Genomic DNA, 20,258 nt, shown 5'->3' with positions numbered 1-20,258 from the left:
GTGTCTTGTAATATATAAATTAACAACAAGAAAAAATGAGTTTCACTTTTCTTGAACAGTGTTGCTTGGTAATTACATAATAAGTCTATGAAGTAAAAGTTTGACCTACATCTACCGGTTGCTTTTATTTTTCACTTAAAGACCAGACCAAAATCAAAACTTTGGAACTTCTACTTTTCAACCCTGAATCAAAGAATAGCTATAACCCTAAAATAGCACTGAGACAGTAAATGTTATTCTTATGAATGTTAATGGACGATACTGATATATCTCATATTGTACTCAATTTGAAGAGTTGCCACTGAAATCAATTAAAAATGTTTATTCTGAAAGATGCTACTACAAAGTTTACAGACTCAAATGCTTATGCTTACTCACAACTAAGTTTACAGAAAACTTAGAAAACAGGTTGAATTGAAACCTGTAGATCATTTTATAATATTCATGAGCAACTTTTTTTTTAAAGACAAAGGCTATTGTTTTAATATAATTTAAGAGCTTTAACATGATCCCCCTTTAGTGCTTTTAATTGTCACATGGCTGTAAACCAAAGATGCCCCCAAATTTTAAATGATCACTGATGCTACTTGAGCAGAAATTCTCAGGTGTCAGTACTTTTAATGTTGTGTACATCAAATTACAGTACAAAGACGACTATAAACAAGATGCAGCCCTCAGTTTCCGTGAACAGCACACTACTACAGTAAACCGAGTTTATATTCCACCATCAAGTGTGGCTCTCCCATGACTTCACTTTGTGATGGATCTGAAAGCAAACAAAAACAAACATTTTAAAAGACTCTCAAAAAAGAGATAAATTCAATGATTCCGCTTACATGAGAATCCAGAACAGTCAAAACTAACCTAAAGTTATAGAAAACAAACCAGTGATTGCCTGGGGCTGGAGTGGGGTGACTGACTGCAAAGGGACCAAAAGAACTTTGTGAGGCAATGAAAACATTTTACTCCTTTATTTAGGAGACCCGGCTCTATGTTGATTAAAACTCACAGAACTGTTCACTTAAAAACAGGTGTACTCTACTGTATGCCAATAATATCTCAAAATAGCAGATTTAAAAAGAAAAAAGATTGACAAAGTTTTCTTTTTTCAAAGTTCTTAAGTTTTCTAGTGGCTTCCCACATGACTGGAAACAATCTCTGAATTCACAAAAACGTTTTATCTGTATCATCTTCTGATCTGTTGTATACACACAAATGTAAGTAAGAATTCTTAAAAAAGAAAACCTTTAAAAATCGTCACTTTTATGTTTACAGATCAGTCAGACAAAAGTCTTATTTTAACTGTGTTTATAAACCTAAAAGAACTTTTAAAATTATTACCAAGAGTAAGCTTCCTAAAGACAGAGCCTTTTTCTTTGTCCTCTACTCCTCAACATAGGACTAGAAACAGAATAAAAACCTAATGAACTAAATCATAAAATCACTTTGTAAGAATGAATAACCCTGCACATAATGACGGCTACGAAGAGGAACAAACAGTTCAGTGAAACCAATGTGGATGTTTCCTCACTGGATCTCCTAAGAGACTGGAGATTAATAAACTGCTGTGTATATAAAAGGCACTCAAAACCTCAACTTAAAAAAAAAGGCAATGCCAACTATTTTTTGACTATATATGTTAGTATTTGTAGAAAGACACGTAGAACAGTCTGGAAGGACAGACTAAACCAAACTAAAACAGTAGGTAATTAGGGAACAAGAAAAATGGGATTGAGGGTCATTAGAGAAAATCTAAGTTTCAATGGTAATATTTCAAATTTCTGCACAAAGAATATACTCATTTATGTAACTAAACTTTCTTCCACACCATGCTTTTTAAAGCTTCTTTAATAAAATGCATTTATTAAATAAATCACTTGCACCAAAAGACAGCACATCATGTAAGCAAGGCACTGGCAGGAGACGGGTTTTGCACCTGTTGTACCAAGAGCTCGCCATGAGACTCTGAGTGAGGACTGAGCCTCTGTGAGCTTCCATTTACTCATATTCCAGTTAGGGGATTAGAGTACATGAAAGTCCCCTTCCAGCATTAAGAAAAAGTACATTTTTTATTTTACTAGTGTCCTTATATGTCCTTCCTAATCTTGTAAAATGTACAGGATTAACTTGCCTAAGTACTTCACTGATAAGCAGGCAAAAACGCCATCATCTCCAATACTGTTATAGTCTTTACAAAGTATTTAGATTAACAAGCTACCCTCTGACTACAGACTTAACACTGTGTTTTGTGTCAAAAGTGGTACGAATGTGGTCAACAAGACCTTTAACTATGGATCAAGCACCCTATCAGGTACTGGGAACACAACAGTTAACAAGAAAAAATCTCCAGCTCTCCTGACATGTATATTTAAGTTGGACATATAATAAATAAGAAAAATATCAGATAAGTGTTATGCAAAGAATTAATATAAGGTAAGGTGACAGAGCAGGGACTACTTTAGATTAGGTAGTTGATATGGTTTGGATATTTGTCCCCTCCAAATCTCACGTTGAAATGTGATTCCCAGTGTTGAAGGCGGGCCCTGGAGAGAGGTAACTGGATCATGGCGTTGAATACCTCATGAATGGTTTAGCTCCACCCCCCTGGATAAGTGAGTTCTTGTTCTGAGTTCACACAAGTTCTGGTTGTTTAAAGCTGTGTGGCAGCCCCCTCTCACTCTCTTGCTCCTTCTTGCCATATAATTCACTGGCTCCCCCTTTGTCTTCTGCCACGGTTGTAAGATTCCTGAGGCCCTTACCAGAAGCAGATAGCAGCACTATGCTTCCTGTACAGCCTGAGGAACCATAAGCCAAATTAAATTTTCTTTATAAATTACCCAGCTTCAGGTATTTCTTTACAGCAACGCAAGAACAGACTAACAGTAGTTAACAGCGGACTCTGAAAAAGTAATACTTAGGTTGGGATCTGAAAAATGAGCGTAAACTATTTGAAGCAGAAAGGAACAGCTAATTCAGGTCCCTAAGGTGAAGCCCTAAGTTATCCATATATTATGCAGTCACAGTTCCCACAAGAAAAAAACTAGCCCAAATACAGTGGTCTCACTGTGATAAAAATCACCTACCTGGCCGGGCGTGGTGGCTCACGCCTGGAATCCCAGCACTTTGGGAGGCTGAGGTGGGTGGACTATCAGAGGTCAGGAGTTTGAGACCAGCCTGACCAAGATGGTGAAACCCTGCCTCTACTAAAATACAAAATTAGGCAGGCGTGGTGGTGGGCACCTGTAATCCCAGCTACTTGGGAGGCTGAGGCAGGAGAATCGCTTGAACCCGGGAGGTTGGAGGTTGCAGTGAGTCGAGATCTTGCCACTGCACTCCAGCCTGGGTGACAGAGCAAGACTCTGTCTCAAAAAAAAAAAAAAAAAAAAAAAATCATCTACCTTGCAAACAGGTGATTTTTCCTAATAGCTACCTTAGAGAGACACAAAGAATGAATTTTAAAAGATGCCCACAAGATAGCAAGTGGCTTATTTTTTATTTTTTTGAGACAGGGTCTCACTCTGTCGCTCAGGCTAGAGAGTACACTGGTATGATCACTGCTCACTGCGGCCTCAAATTCCTGGGCTCAAGTGATACTCCTGCCTCAGCCTCCCGAGTACCTGGGACTACAGCCACACACCACTATGCCCAATTAATTTTTAAAAACATTTTTGTAGAGACAGGGTCTCATCTCACCCAGGCTGGTCTCAAACTCCTCGGCTAAACTGATCCTCCCACCTCTGCCTCCCAAAGTGCTGGGATTATGGATGTGAGCCACCACACCTGGCCAGCTAGTGACTTTTTTTTTTTTTTTTTTTGAGATGGAGTCTTACTCTGTCGCCCAGGCTGGAGAACAGTGGCGCGATCTCTGCTCACTGCAAGCTCCACCGCCTCCTGGGTTCACACCATTCTCCTGCCTCAGCCTCCCAACTAGCTGGGACTACAGGCACCCGCCACCATGCCCGGCTAATTTTTTTGTGTTTTTAGTAGAGACAGGGTTTCACTGTGTTCGCCAGGATGGTCTAGATCTCCTGACCTCATGATCCACCCACCTCAGCCTCCCAAAGTGTTGGGATTACAGGCATGAGCCACCATGCCCGGCCGCTAGTGACCTTTTTAAACATGTAATTCCATCACATTACATCCTTACTTAAAACTGCTCAATGGCCTTCTGCTGCATTCTGAAGAAATTCTAAAACTTCTTTTCATGGTCTGTAGGCCCTGGTTCATCTGTTCCTTGCTTAGCTTTCTGATCTCAACCTTATTCTATTCTCTACTCAAAACATGTCAGCTATACGGGCCTTCTTAAAGTGCTGGGAGACAGTTCTCAATTGGTCTCTCCATTCTGCAAGCTGGGAGCAGACGCACTAAACTGCCTTTGTTCTAGGCTATCTTTCCAAAGTCGTTTCGCCTCAGAAGACAAAGAAGCACAGGACAGGCAGGTTGACTGCCAGTTGTAAGGCTGAGGTGGCCTGAACTTGGAGTTCCTTTCCTCTAACATAACACACTCAATGTACAAGGCATCACCTTACCCTCTTGTTAGCTGCCCCATAGGAAGTGGGGCTAAGGGAACCAAAAGAAATGCTGATACTCTGGCTACGCTACTGCTATGAGTAAGAAACTGTCCTTTAGGAATCTCTTGTCTTCTGCTAGCATTCGTGAATTCATGGCAGGTGAACAAGTTAGCTTGAAAGTAGAGTAAGATCTCAAACTGTTCAGAGTTCTTCAGCTGTTCTCAGGTTACAGACCCTGCACATACTGATCTCTTCTGTCTGAAATATTCTCCCTCTACTTCTAGGTCAATGATTTCATGTTTCTTTCAGGAATCAACTTACGTGTTATATTCCCAGAGGTATGTGCCCTCCCAACCCAGAAACATCCTTTTTATTCCTAGAATTATCAAATTGTGTATTTGTGTTAATGTGTTTATCTCCATTTGAAAGCACAGATATTTGTTTTGTTCGCAGTTGTATATTCAGAGCCTAGCCCAGTGCCTGACACATAATATTTGACTGACTAGATAAATGTTCCTAAGTCCCTCTCCCTTCCTTTATACAGAATTACAGAAGCAGATTTTTAAATGAATGCTTTCATAACTAAAGACCTGAACTATGTCACCTTAGTAGTTTTAAATAAGGTCTAAGTTCAATGTGAAAGCTGAAGAATCCCAGCTTTTCCTGCATCGAAAGTGCTCCCTCAGGGAAGATTCTCAAAGGAGGCTCACCAGACTTCTGTTATGTCCACAGCATTTCCTCACCGGACATCAGCAGCCAAGCAAAACTAGTAAAACTTAATCCTGTTGGATATTTTTGTTTCTCCTGCACTGTTGGGGCATAGTGAGCAGAGGCAGCATTGGACAGGATTGTATTTATTTATCTTCCTCAGGACCAGAAAAAATAGAGGATGCTGCATGTATTGTTCTTACTTAAATTCATTTACAATTATTCAGGGAATTTTATTTAAAATAACAGATTTGGCCGGGTGCAGTGGCTCACACCTGTAATCCCAGCACTTTGAGAGGCCAAGGCGGGCAGATCACAAGGTAAGGAGTTCGAGACCAGCCTGGCCAACATGGTGAAACCCCATATCTACTAAAAACAAAAAAATTAGCTGAGTGTGGTGGCAGGCACCTGTAATCCCAGCTACTCGGGAGGCTGAGGCAGGAGAATTGCTTGAACCCGGGAGGCGGAGGTTGCAGTGAGCTGAGACCGCGCCACTGCACTCCAGCCAGGTGACAGCGCAAGACTCCATCTCGGAAAAAAAAAAAAAAAAGACAGATTCCTCTTTCCTATTTATCACCTGTAAAAGTACAAAAATTACGTTTTTTGGGGGCTACTTTTTAAAGAAAGATTTATCTTCCAGTTGTTTACAATGCTAGTCATAAAAACCCTAAAATCAAACTAAACAAACAAAACCACCACCAGTCGCATCCCAACAATGTGAATTCTGTAATAATTATCACTGTTTAAGTTATCCTAGGAATATTAGACTGACGTATTACGCTTGAAGCTCAGGACATGAAGTGAATAACCACCATTACTAGACTGAAATGACTATATACCCTTAGAATTTCATAAATAATTTTCCCTTTTTTTAAGACGGAGTCTTGCTCTGTCACCCAGGCTGGAGTGCATGACACGATCTCGGTTCACTGCAACCTCAGCCTCCCAAGTATCTGGGATTACAGATGCCTGCCACCATGCCCGGCTAATTTTTATATTTTTAGTAGAGAAGGGTTTCACCATGTTGGCCAGGCTGGTCTCAAACACCTGACCTTAGGTGATCTGCCCACCCCGGCCTCCCAAAGTGCTGGAGTGCTGGGATTACACGTGAGCCACCGCACCCAGCAAATCTTCACTTTCAAAAACAGTTGAAGAATAGTTACTACCATTAGATTTTATCTTAATGCAATGAAAAAACAAAGTTAACCCAATCAGCTGTAAGTTCCATGAGGACAAGAATTTTGCCTATTCTTTTTGCAGTTGTTTGCCTTTTAAATTACAACGGCTCCATAAAAAGGTGCTGAATGACACTTACCATTAAGAATATCCTCAAATCCAATAGTCTCATCATTACCCCTCAAAATATCCAATGAAAGATTTGAGCTTGAAAGAAATGGAAGACGCTGAACCTTTGGGGAAAAGTATGAAGGGACAAGATTAGAAAAAATTAGGGGAAAATGACAGAATACATAGTCTAATTTCATGTTCTTTATTCTTTGTTTGAAATTTCACAAAACCAAATAAAAGATCAATTTAACAAGGGGAAAAAAACACTAGTTCATATTTTAGACACAAACTAAGTTGTAAAGACACTGAAATGATACTTTTCATTAACCCTTAATAATCCTACCTGGTATGCATGTATTTTGAGGCTTTGCTTCTACTCAGGAAAACTACGGCACATACCATGTGATGAAACGCAAAATCCCAGAGCTTAACATCACGCCTCATTCCTGATATATGTGGGATGATCAAATTCCTAAAGAAAAGTCCAACTCAATAGGTTGCCTAGGCTGGTCTCAAACTCCTGGGCTCTAGTGATCCTCCCACTAAAACTGGGATTACAGGTCCATGTCACCAAACCAGCTAATACAGATAATTTTAGATATTGCCAAAGACTACCAAAACAGGTGGTCTTTGACTACATGATATTAGCATTTAAAAAATAATCACACCTTTAGAATCTAAGAGGGCAGTTTCTCACATTTCTCCCCCTCCACAAAATGTATCCAGACTAAATATATTATTTTCAATTACTAATGTCCTAGAGAGATATTTAAAATCTTTATAGTGTGAAAAAATTTCTCTAGATTGTCAAACCAAAAAAAAAAAAAAAAAAAAAAGGAAGTGGGAGGAAAGAGGAGGAAGAGGAAGAAACAAAAATAGGAACCTGTAAATTAAACCAGACAGCAAGGGGTCTTGTAGTTAGATCAGAGGTACAGTCCTAAGAATGCATCAAAAGCAGGGAGGAGCAGGCAGCTGTCATACATCTTGACAACCCAAAACTGCGAAAGTATAGAGATAAGAAAAAAAAAGAATTCTGGGCAAAGATATTTAGATCAAATCGTATTAAAAACTTAAGTCCAAAATTTGAGCAATCTGTAGTTGAAATCTGAGTAAGAGGAAAATAAAAAGGGAAGCTAACAATTTTGTGCCAAACGTAATTTCATTTAACCTTCAGAATAATCCTATGCTACTCTTACTGTTCTCCTTATTTCGCATTAAATTAAAAAATCTGAGGTTCAGAAAGTTCTCCAACTTACTCAAGTTCTTAAGACTAGTAGATGGATAAGCCAAGATTCAGCCTTAGGTTGCTCTGACTTAAAACCATGCTTTTTAAGAGCTTTATCTTTGGAAAACAAGTAGCTTCCAGAATGACTTAGCCAAATACAATTGATGGCATTAGCAGAATTTATCTTATTATTATTTTTTTTGGAGATGGAGTTTTGCTCTTGTCGCCCAGGCTGGAGTGCAATGGTGTGATTCTGGCTCACTGCAACCTCTGCCTCCTGGGTTCAAGCAATTCTCCTGCTTCAGCCTCCCGAGTAGCTGGGATTACCGGTGTGTGCCACCACGCCCAGCTGATTTTTGTACTTTTAGTAGAGATGGGGTTTCAACATGTTGGTCAGGCTGGTCTCAAACTCTTGACCTCAGGTGATCCACCCTGCCTCGGCCTCCCAAAGTGCTGGGATTACAGGCATGAGCCAGCCACCCCCCATGGCCAACAGAATTTACTGAAAAAGACAATTTAGCTCGGTCAGAGAAAGGAATCCACACCAGTAGGAGAAATGTGTGCAAATGCCTAACAGTGAAAGAACCTAATGAATTAGGAAACTGCAAGTCGTTTAAGAGGATATGAAGTGTGGTGGGAAGCAAGAAGCCAATTCATGGACAGAGCCACACTAAGGCGCTGGGTTTTATTTTTACTTTGAGGGTAAAGTGAGGAGAGTGACATAATCAAATCTGTGTTTTACAAAGATTATTCTGACTAGAGTGTTAACAAGGATTGGAGGGGCAGCAGGGATGAGTGCTGCAGTAATCCAGATGAAGTCTGGCAGGGGCAAGAACTAACGTAGTAGCAATGGTGGGGACAGCAAGTAATAAACTGAATGAATGATTTCGGGGAACAGGGGAGGAGGTTAGGATGGGTGCTAGCTGACATAACCAAGGCTAATTATCTAATTTCTGCCTTAGGCAGAACCTATTCATATGGGATAAGGAGTATGTGGGGGATTATGAGTTATTCTGTACTTGTGCATGTAAAACTGGAGATGCCTGTGGGACTTCCAATTGGAAAAGTTTATAGGTTTATAGCTAATGAAAATTGTAACTTGGGGGTCATCAACATATTTTATGTTTTGAGATGGAGTCTCACCCTGTCACCCAGGCTGTAGTGCAGTGGCACGATCTCAGCTCACTGCAACCTCCAACTCTTGGGCTCAAATGATCCTCCCACCTCAGCTGCCTGAGCAGCTGGGACTATAGGTGTGCACCACCAAGGCTGGCACATTTGTTCTATTTTTTTTGGTAGAGATGGGGTTTCGCCATGTTGCCCAGGCTGGTCTTGAAGGCCTGAGCTCGAGCGGTCCACCCACCTTGGCCTCCCAAAGTGCTGGGATCACAGGCTTGAGGCACCAGGCCCACTTGGAATCAACATATAATTGATAACTAAAGCCACAAGTAGGAAACAGGGTGAGGAAAGGACTAGAGATGGGGCACTAACAAAACTGGCATTTTAGGAAACAGACAAAACAAATGGAACCTACACAGAGACACCTGAGAATAAGGATTCAGAAAGAAGGACATCAGGAAAGTGTGGTGTTCTAAAAGCCAAGGAGGTGGGAGGATAGCTTGAGGTCAGGACTTTAAGACCAGCCTAGGCAACGTAGCAAGAGCCCGTTTCTACAAATAATAATAATAATGTTAAAAACTAGCCAGGCAAGGTAGCGTGTGACTGTAGTCCCTGCTACTCAGGAGACTGAGGCAAGAGGATTGCTTGAGCCCAGGAGTTCGAGGCTGCAGTGAGCTATGACCATACCACTGCACTCCAGCCTGGATGACAGAATGAGACCGTCTCAAAAAAATAAATACAAAGTAAAAAAGTAAAAGCCAAGGGAAAGAGGAAGAAGCCATTATTAGTGTCAAATACTACAGGGAGATCAAGTAAAGGAAAGGTAAAAATGTCCATGTTGTTCAGGAGCAGCTTCATTGGTGTCATGGGAGACAGAAATAGTGGGTTAAATAAATAGGAGGGAAAGGAGTACAGAAAGCAAATGTCGACAACTTTTCAAGAAGCAAAAGCACACTCAATGAGAGACAAGTTACTATAAAGGAATTTGAAATTGATACAATTTTTTTTTTGTTTTAAAAGACAACAGAGGTTAAAATGCTACTGCTGAGACAGGGTAAGCAGAGAGGTTGAAGATACCAGCTTTAGAAAGGATCACTGATAAAGGGATTTTCCTGAATATAACACGATATTATCCAAAGCACAGGTAGGAGGGCAGTTCTTAAAAAACTGGAAGGATATTTTCCAAGTACTTATTCCTTAGCAACAGGTATATCCAACTATATACAAATTGTATACCTGACACCTCCACTTGGATATTCTTACAGGGATCTCAAATTCAATATAATCCCTTAAAAAACAAAACAAAACAAAACAAAACCCAGAAAAACATGAAAGCAGATGCGGTTAGTTTTCAGACACCAAGCCTGTAATTTGAAGTTTTCCATTTAATGACTTCTTTTTTCCCTCTATGAAGGGAGAGGGAAGTAGAATAGATTGTAAGGTAGATAAGGTATAAATAGCTGTTATGGAAACAGAAGAGTCCTCATGAATGATATCGACACATATGTAACAGAGATCCATCAACTCACCTGCTGCACTGCCTTGAATTCCATCTGTAATTTTAGTGGAGCAAATAGACCCTGAATGTTTCTCAGTGTGGAAAAATTCATTTTATCTTGGTTGAGCTGGAACTACAAAAGACAATGTAATTTTAAACATTACACTCAATACTCTGCTTTCTAAATAATTAGCAAGTGGCATATATATAACACAATAGTTAGACAAAGAATTTTAATATCCATACCTGCAATAAAAACTAAGTATTTCTAGTAATTTTTTCTTATAAAGTTTAGACCACATATGTCTATATTTTATTTAGCATGTAGGTGTAGTTTTATGAGTGTAAAATTACTACCAAAATTCCAAATTTATAAACATAATAAATTAAGGAATGTGTCTCCTATTTCAAGAGCACATTTACAATACATAATCATATTTTAGTGCTTTTGATTAAAAGTACTGCAAAACTAGCAAAGGCATAATTTGAGATCCAGAAAATGTCACATGCACTGACAAAAATAGTTAACTTCTAAGTGTGAAGGTATATATTTAAAAGAATTCAGCAAAAGAAATAATCCAACCACTAAATCATCCAGTTAATTAAACTATAAACTTCACTTATTTTTGGCATTTGCCTCGGGGAAAAACAAACATCTCTCAAAAGTTTATTCAATTTGTACTGGGTAATAGTAATTTTTTTTCCTGGAATCATACTTTTACTAAGTACTGACATTACACTTAGGGAACTTTGACCATAACTTAATGTATTTCAGGCAAAATGAATCAACTTGACTCATGGATTCTAAAACAGTTTCCAAAAATGGCTCCTAAGGATAGTGAATGTGATATGTAAACACTGTAACAAAGATTTGTCTAAGCTAAGGTGATTATAATGAGGTAAAGTCACTTCTTGTCATTATTTTTTATTATATGCTACTCTCTTGATAACACTGTCTTCTGATAGTAATAAAAAAGGTAATTTTAATCAAAAATATATTGAGAAATTAGCACCTACTTGGGATATGACGATGAAGTTTGAAAGTAAGGTGACTATCAAAATGCTTTTTAATTACTTTAGCTTGACAGAGCAAATTTTGACAGATGGTCCTTAGGGAAAACCTGCAGTATTTTATTATGGGTATATGATCTGAAGTTCTAAGTGAAGGGTTTGCTTTAAATATTGGTCTATCCTCATAATACAATTTTATTTTAAGAGACAGGTCTTGCTATGTGGCTGGAGCTCAGTGGCTATTCACAGGCACGATCATAGAGCACTATAGCCTGGAATTACCAGGCCCAAGCAATCTTCTGCCTCAGCCTCCCACGCAGCTGGGACTACAGGCACACCCCACCACACCCAGCAGTAAATGTAATTTTATGTATAAAAATTCAAAATTCAATGTACGTAAATTTTGATGAATACAGCCATCTTGTAATGTGATATTAATACTATAATTATCAATCAACATGTTAAGTTAGCAACCGTGTACAAAATTAGGCTCTGTGGCAACACACAACACAACAAAACTGAACAGTCTACCTTGGAGAAGACTATAATCCAGTTTGGAAGACATTATGTATAGATCAGGGCTTCTCAACCCTCCACACTATTGATTTCTTGGGCCAGATAATTCTTCACTGTGGCGGGCTGTCCTGGGCACTGTAGGACGTTTGGCAGCATCCCTGGCCTCTATCCAATAGATGCCAGTATTACATCTCCCCACCCCCACCACACCACTGGTGACAACCTAAAATGTCCTCAGACTTTCCCAACTGTTCCCTCGTAGGCGGCAGGAGGACGATCCTCCCCTAGTTGAGAACCACTGGTACAAATGATGATGGTCATCTTCCCTTACTATCACCACTCAAGCTCCCAATCATGCAGAGCTACTAGAGGCCAGCAATATGCCAAGGATGGGCTATTACTAACTCTAGATGAGAAGACTAAGGCTTAAAGAAAATCAAACAATATGCCCCAAGTTTACTTAGCAAAGTGGAATGCCCAAATAGTTCAACTACACAATCCATGCTAAAGGATTTATAATAGTAAGTGTCACATAAAGAGTGAGACTGCCATTAGCTGGCTAAATGATTAAAGAAGAGACACAGTAGATATAAGTCAAGTCTCAAAAAGATCTCTGAAGTTTCTAGATTCTTCACAGTTCCGGCCAGTCTCACTCAGATTTGTCAGTTTCTCTTAACATGTACTGCTTAGAACTAAAGCAATATTCCAAATCTAATAGCCAGACTAATACACAGGAAAATAAAATAATCTCTCTTGATTTGAGCCCCATCTTATTAACAAAGCCCAAGACTGCATTAACCTTTCTTTTTAGTAACTAATGTAATCTACTGGCTTATACTGAGTATACAGCGAATTAAAATAGTCAAGTTTTACACAGCAAGTCACTTTACCCTGCCCAAAGGTGTAGAATTCATTTTTCGAATCCAAATGCAGAACTTCACTCTCACCTCTATAAATGTTTTTCTTAAATTTTGGTCTAGACTTTGGTCTATTTTATCATCATGATATAGTTCAATTATTCATCAGAATGAACTATCCTTCTCAATCGTTTTTCCAAAAACCTGACATACATTCTTTCTTTGGTTGCCCACAAGTCCTTGAAAAATACTTATCCCTCCTATGTGTCCATCTGAGTACCTAAGATGTAGACAGAGGCCAAAAAGCCCTATCGAAACATTCCCTCCAAACTGACTATTCTTTAATCACTGTTCTCTGGGTAGTTATCAGCCTCATATATTTTACCCCACACTACTTTCACTTGGTTCATAATCCACCATATAATCCTCAATCTTATCCCTCGTCAGGTAATTTGATCCCTTGACTGACCTATATGGCAATTTAGTAAAAGAATGAACTAAAATTAATTTGCGGAGTTCATTCAGATGCTGACGATCACTGCTTAAACTTTATTAAATGCTCACAGCTCACTCAACAGTCCACGTAAGAAATGGTTTCAGGGATCAGTGTTATCACAGACAATCTTATTTTTCAGTAAGATCCTTTATACAAAAGTGGAATATGTATCCATCTACAAGCAATGATCATTTCTCCCATTAGTTCTCAAAGATGATCAACTGTGCTTTTATAATCATACTTACATACTTTTAAGTATACTCTGGGTTGTCAACTTCTGCACCTGAAACCTGAATTCACTTAAATCGACTAGGAACTTTTTTATTTTTCTCATCTAATTTGAACTTCAATTTCACAATTACATTTTGTTCTACTCTTTCTTATAGGAAGATCTATCCTCTTATTAGAAAGTAAAAGAAACAAACAAACAAAAAATACAGACCAGTTTTCTGTTACCTAATGACTGCATCACCTTCCCCAAGTAGTCAGAAACTTTTTTCTTCTTCCTCTAAATGTTTATTTAAGAATCCATTAAGTTGTGTTTTGGACATGTATACATGCTATCCTCTCTTTAGGAGTAAACTTTCTGATCTAAAACTCTTCAAAAGTCCCTCCTCTTCTATAATGCCTTCCAAAAAACCCTAAGCACAGGTGGCTGTCCCATCCTTGGTCTTCTCTAGCATTTTACGAAGTCTTCTCCTACCCACTGCTTGTCTTCCTCATTAAATTTTAAGTTATTTAAGGATGGGGATTACATCATATTCATCGAAGTACCTACTGTGCCTAGTGGCTGTGTCCTACAGTAACTCGGAGATGCAGGACTTGAGAAAGAGGTCAAAACTAGAGATATGAACTTGGAAGTCAAGAGCACAAATGGCAGGAAAAAATATAAAAGAAACAGCATTATTAAAAGAGAAAATGCCTGTGAGAGGAATGGAGAAGTGGATCACCCTTTGGAGATATACATTAAAAAGGCAGGGAAGGATGCATAGAAAGGGAGCTTCAGAAGAGCAGTATAATTTTTAAGTCTATCCTACAAGGGGTTTGAAAATAAGGCCCCATATTCTTCATGGGCAAATCCTCAGTACCAAAATTGCTTTAATAAAATGAAACCAATATTACTAAAAGTATTTATCTCTTGGAAGATAAAAATAAGGACACAATAATATACTTACATTTTTTTCTGATAATTCAAGAGGATGACTAGGCAAAAGTTCATTTTTCACACAAGAAAAACTGAAAGGAAATTAAAAAAAGAAAAAACATTTAAAGGAGATTAAATATCACTCAATACCCACAGCTCAAAATCGTATCTATAAAGGGATGGCATGAGAGAGTTTTTTGGGGTAACAAAACTGTTCTGTATCTTGACTGTGGTGACAGTCATACAAATTGATAAATGTGCTAAAAATTCATAGACCCATACACCAAAAGGAAAAAAAAAAAGTACTATATGATAATTTAAGAATGTATCCATTATAGACATTGGTGGTCAAGACTTCAATCACTAGGGAAAACCTGCCAAAATCTGGTGCTACATCTAGAAGAAATTTAATGAATGTATGTTTACTCCTCAAAATAAGATAATAGACTATTATTAGGCCTATTTTATCTATAAGGACACCGAGGCATTAACTATGTGATTTGTCCAAAGGCACACATCTAGTAAATAGCAGAGTCAGGATCCAAACCCAGGCCGACTGAATCCAGAGTTTAATCTCTCAACTGCTATGTTCTAGCGTCTCCCAAAGAAAAGCGAATTACTCTAATAGTTAAGACAAGAAGGCAAATGGCTAAGTTGTCAGTAGTAAAAAAATAAATAAAAAGAATCCTACCAAATCATGCTAATGGGCACCACTGTCTAGGAGGATGCCCTACGTTGAGAACCTACTACTTTGATGAGATACTTCTTCCACTACAGAAAATATCTAAGCCTCTTCCCCTCTGCACCCCACGTAAGGTATATTACTTGCCATCTGCCAACTAAATACACACGTATAGCCTATCGAAATACTTAAAGAATATTGTGAAAAATAATTCACAGAAACATAACAAAATCAAAGTCGTAATTCCCCCATATACCCTTTCCGAAGAAGATCATGACTTTCAAAAGGTCCACTCGCTGAAAGTTCAGTAACTGGAATACTGTCCTTGAGCTCAGATCCAAGTCCCCTGGCATTCTACAACACAAATAAAAAACATTATTAAATAGAAAAAAATTTAAACACACACCTAAGCAGCTATGTCAAAAATATTGTTTAAGTAGGAGACAGAAAAATAAGAGTCCCTCAAAGAGTCCACAGACTAGACAATTACAGCAAGCCTTAAACATTATGATATGATAGAGACACACATGGTACAATGAAATAACAAATGTAAGAGTGGGAAGGATTCCTGAGGTGATCTCTGAATGCTGTCAGTTTGAAAGGCATTCCAGGAAAAAATAACATGAATAAAGCTATGAAAATATAGATGAACACGCTTCAGGCAGTTTGAGATGACTGGCTAAATGTATGTTTCCAGTGAGGCAGAAGTAAAGGCTGATGAAATACAAAAGTGCAATGTCTTACATGCAAAGAAATGTGGGTTTTATTCCGAAACCGACAGCCTCTGAAAGGTTATGGCATGACTGAATTTGTTTCCACTGGAAAAACCTCTCCCTTAGGTTAGAGTGTTTAACACAGAATAAAACAGTTGAGGACAGCATCCTCAGGAACACTATTCCTTGAGGACAAGAAACAACAACAAAGAAATGGGATTAACAGACAGGATGGCTAAACAAAAGTAGTCAGAGAAGCTGGGAAAAAAAGGGAATTTCAGAAAATGTTTGGTTTCTATATGAAGATGGCACTACCTATAAAAACTATGTGTATCTAATCAGGATAGTATAAAACAAAACAAAAAAGACAGTGCATTTGGTATGGCGTATTATTACCCTACACTCCTGTGAAATGCACAATCACCAGATATTTATTAGCCGTCTATTATGTGTCAGGTACTCCGCTAGATACTGAAGATACATGTCTACCTCCCAGGGCTTCATCTTATGAAGATACATTAAACAAGCAAAGAAAACATGGTGTTACAACAGGCAAAGCATGAGATGCTAACTTTATTTATTTATTTACTTTTTCAGATAGGGTCTTGCTCTATCATCCAGGCTGGAATACAGTCGAGCAATCACGGTTAACTGCAGCCTAGACTTCCCGGATTCAAGCAATCCTCCTGCCTCAGCCTCTCAAGTAGCTGGGACTACAAGCATGCAACACCACGCCTGGCTAATTTTTTTATTTTTTGTGGAGATAAGGTCTCAACGATGCTGGCCAGGCTAGTCTTGAACTCCTGTGCTCAAGCGATCTTCCTGCCTCAGCACCCCACAAAGTGCCGGAATTACAGGTGTCAGCCGCCATGCATGGCCCAAGATGCTAACTTTAAATCACTTGTTGCTCAAGTCCAATATCCCTGCGATTCTGTAGAAAAATGTAAAACAGCTACAGGTAGTTTAGTATCAAATTTTATATTATTCTAGGAGAAAATATTGTGAGAAGTCAGCTTTGAACTATTTCTGAATTCGTTTGTATATCTGATTTGGTCAGGTATTTTATCCTTTTCAGGGTTTCTTCATTACACCACTCTTGCCTAGCCTATCACGCAAGGATAACTTCAACAGCATTCTACTGGGTCTTGCTGCCTTTAGACTCACCCATTTTCCAGTTCTGCATATCAAGGTTTTCCTCAAGCACAAAACCTCCTCCAACAAAACTGCTATAAAATCTTTGCTGGCTCATCAATGTGTGAAGCACAAAGTTCAGACTCCTTAGCCTGGACCTAAAGAACCTGCATAATTGGTTCCAACTCCCCTACATACAAGAAGCCATGGTGGACAAGGAAAAGAATCTGGACTCCAGTGTGGACTGTCACTAACCTACTTTGTGACTGCCAGCAAAGCACCAACCTCTCTGGCCTTGTTTACTCATCTGCACCGAGGAGCTGAACTCCTACCAGGACTACACATGCTCCTTGATTTATGATGGGGTTAATTCCCAATAAACCCATCTTCAATGGAAAATATCAAAAGTCAAAAACACATTTAACACACCCAACCTACTAAATATCAGGCTTTAGCCTAGCCTACCTTAAACGTGCTCAGAACACTTACACTAGCCTACAGTTGGCCAAAATCATCTAACACAAAGCCTACTTTATTAAAAAGTATTGGGTTATTTCATGTAATTTATTGAATACTGTACTGAAAGTGAAAAACAGAATGGCTGCATGGGTACTCAAATATGGCCTCTACTGACTGTGTATGGATTTCACACCACCATAAAGTCAGAAGACTGTTGAACCACCACAGGTTGGGGACCTGCAGCAGAGCCGTGTGATTGTTGCTTTTCAAATGTATCTTCTATTACTTCCCTATAGGAACATTCTCCTCCTTCTGGACTGCTTTATTGTAAAGTCACAGAAGGTTTCAATGCACAAAGGAAAGGTGAATTCTGACTTCTGGATTATCGTCATTTTTTCCAATTTCCTTCTGTAAAATATCAGGATTAGTACTCACTGTTTCTAATAAAGGAAGGAGCCGAGAAAGGCAAATCTACGAAAACCTAACTATTAGTTACATTTGAGAGTGCCTATAAAACTTTTTAAACAATGATTAGCAGTATTTACCAACAGAAACTTTCTAGATTTGGATGGATGGCCTACCAGGAGTACCGATTTCAGAGTCTGTGGCAATGGTGACTCAGTATTCTTCTCAAATATTACAATTTCTAAGTTAAAAAGAAAGAGAAAGTGGTGGGGAGGAGAGGGAGGGAGGAGATGTACTAACAGTAATGACAAACGGAGAATAGCAACTATCTGGTTTTTTCCCCCTCTAACACCTAGCACACTACAAGCTCTCAAAAAAGTTTGTAGAGCAAAGCTGCATTACACAAATGCGACCTACAGTTGTGGGTTGGTTACCAGGCAGTTACAAGGGCGGGAACTGGGGGAGATGAGGAGTCTGAAGACTGTGGGCTCTCAGAGGTTACCCCTCAAGGAAAGGGTCGGCGGCGCCACCCCATAGAACGTTGCACTTTCGCGGCTGCCTTTTCCACTTCTGCGCCAAGTAAGGGGAGGAGGTCTGGGCCTGCTGGGGTCTAAGGGATGGAAGGGCGCAAACCGAGCTAAGAGGAGCAGGATGAAGCCGAACCGCTGCTAGTGGGACCAGTGCCGCAGCCGGGTCCCGGCGACAGTCACGACCCACCCAAACCCCGTGACTCGACAGATTATGGCGCCCCAGGGCCGGCCTCAGCCCCACGCTGCCGCCGCCGCCGCCACCCGGAGACGGGTTGAGAGGCTACTGCGTGTTTCTGCCGAGCCACGGTCCCGAGCCCGCGTGGAACTCCGGCCGCCCGGGTACCCACTCACCATCTTCAGCAGCTCTGCGAACAGCCTCTCTGCCCAGTTACCGTCAGTCGACCCCGCGGCTCACTTCCGTTTCCGAGGGCTGCCCCCCCACATCCGCCGGAAGTGCGTCCGTCCGGGCGAGGAAGGAAGGAGGGCGCGGGACGCTGGAGGGAGCTGCGCGGGGCCGAGGCTCCCACGCTTGCAATCCCCAGGGACCGAGGGCCAAGGGCGCAGTAAGGGTGTGGGCTGGGAGGAGGGAGGGGTCGGGACGAGACGTGCCTGAGGGGAGGGAAGACACGGACTCTCGTTTATTAATAAACATCTACCGTCTGTACGGCATTTTAAGATGTGCAGTGTGCTTTTTGTAGGTACATCGCCTTATTTAACACAAAACCTCTCTGAGGTAGCTATTACATTTCACAGAAGGGTAAACGAGGCATAGGTGATTTGAATGATTTGCTTGAGATCGTTTGGCTAATGAAGCAAAATTGGGACACAAGGCTTTTGTCATTTTTTAAATACGTATTATTCTGGTATGTTCCGAACCCTGTGCTGAGGCTAGGAATACAAAAAAGGACCAGGCCGGTGTGGCCTCTGGGCTAGAGGAGCATGGGTACTCCGGGGGCTGGAGGGGAGGGAAGGGATGATAGAGACTACAAATTAAGTAAATGTGATCATGACCGACTTGTGTTGGGCTCTTTGAACTGCATATCAACACAATTCTAAGTGCTTACATCCTTTATCGCCTTTAATCTTTTCAATAACCTTACAAGTACAATTGACAGGTGAAGAAACCGAGACATGAAGAGGTTAAATAAATATGCCTAAGGACGTATTTATGAGTCTAGAATCCATGGTCATAACCCTATACTGTATTGTTCATACTGTATTGTTCAAATATAATGTAATAAAACAGACTTATAGTCTGCTACCACAGGATGGAGACACCTTAAGGAATCTTTGGACTGATAGCCAAAGGATAAGAGCGAACTAGTTTGGGGTAGTAGGGTATTTAAAACAACATTACGTGCAGATCTGCTTGTACAAAAACGGTACTGGAAAAAAGGCCTAAGTCTGGCTAAAGTTCAGAAAGTAAAGTGGAGAGTACTGTGAGATGAGGTTGTAAGTAGATGGAGGCAAGTGGTTTTTGTTGTTGTTTTTGTTTGTTTGTTTGTTTTAAATAATGGTAGGGTTTAGCTGTGTTGCCCAGGCCTGCGTTGAACTCCTGGGCTCAAGCGATTATCCTGCTGCAGCCTCCCGAGTAGTTGGAACTACAGGCATGCATCATGGGACCTAGCTACAAGTTTTTTACGCAGCCTTTGTAGGCAAGATTAAGGATGAGGCTTTGTCTTTAAAAAGCCGTGGAAGGATTTGAGAGAGAGAGGGAAATTATAAGGCCATGTATGTTATGTATATCCACGGCCGTGATCATACGACTTTGGAGTTCCAGATGTTAAGTGTTCTGCCCTGCCGTCCTTTAGGTGTCTTCTGGTCCTTCAAAATAACCATGTTATTAATCCTGAGATTTGAGTTGGAGTGTTTCGTTTGCATCTTTTTTCTTTCAGTTCCACCTAATGAGAAATTGTAAAACTGCGAATCGTTTTTTAAAAATCATTTTAACGTTTGCTGATTGCTC

General features: G+C 39.9%; 1 protein-coding gene across 1 annotated transcript; it reads right to left on the bottom strand.

Moving 5' to 3' along the window:
* Positions 1–302: 302 nt before the first annotated feature.
* Positions 303–18,828, bottom strand: POMP (proteasome maturation protein). Its single transcript, XM_025364265.1, has 6 exons — positions 18,644–18,828; positions 15,311–15,408; positions 14,404–14,464; positions 10,380–10,481; positions 6,535–6,628; positions 303–766 (listed from the first exon to the last, which is right to left on the bottom strand). The coding sequence occupies exons 1-6, from the start codon at positions 18,644–18,646 to the stop codon at positions 699–701; spliced, it is 426 nt and encodes a 141-aa protein (XP_025220050.1). The 5' UTR covers positions 18,647–18,828; the 3' UTR covers positions 303–698.
* Positions 18,829–20,258: the final 1,430 nt, after the last annotated feature.

The sequence above is a fragment of the Theropithecus gelada genome, chromosome 17 (genome assembly GCF_003255815.1).
Source record: "Theropithecus gelada isolate Dixy chromosome 17, Tgel_1.0, whole genome shotgun sequence".
In the NCBI taxonomy this organism is placed as follows: Eukaryota; Metazoa; Chordata; class Mammalia; order Primates; family Cercopithecidae; genus Theropithecus; species Theropithecus gelada.
This window is presented reverse-complemented; position numbering and strand designations above follow the sequence as displayed.

Bases quoted from the DNA above. Each gene is read 5' to 3' on its own strand.
- POMP (XM_025364265.1), bottom strand. The intron at 14,465-15,310 runs GTATATGGGGGA...ATTTCCTTTCAG, and splicing joins CATGATCTTCTTCGGAAAGG to TTTTTCTTGTGTGAAAAATG. The intron at 767-6,534 runs GTAAGTGTCATT...GTTTGCTTTCAG, and splicing joins ATTTGAGGATATTCTTAATG to ATCCATCACAAAGTGAAGTC.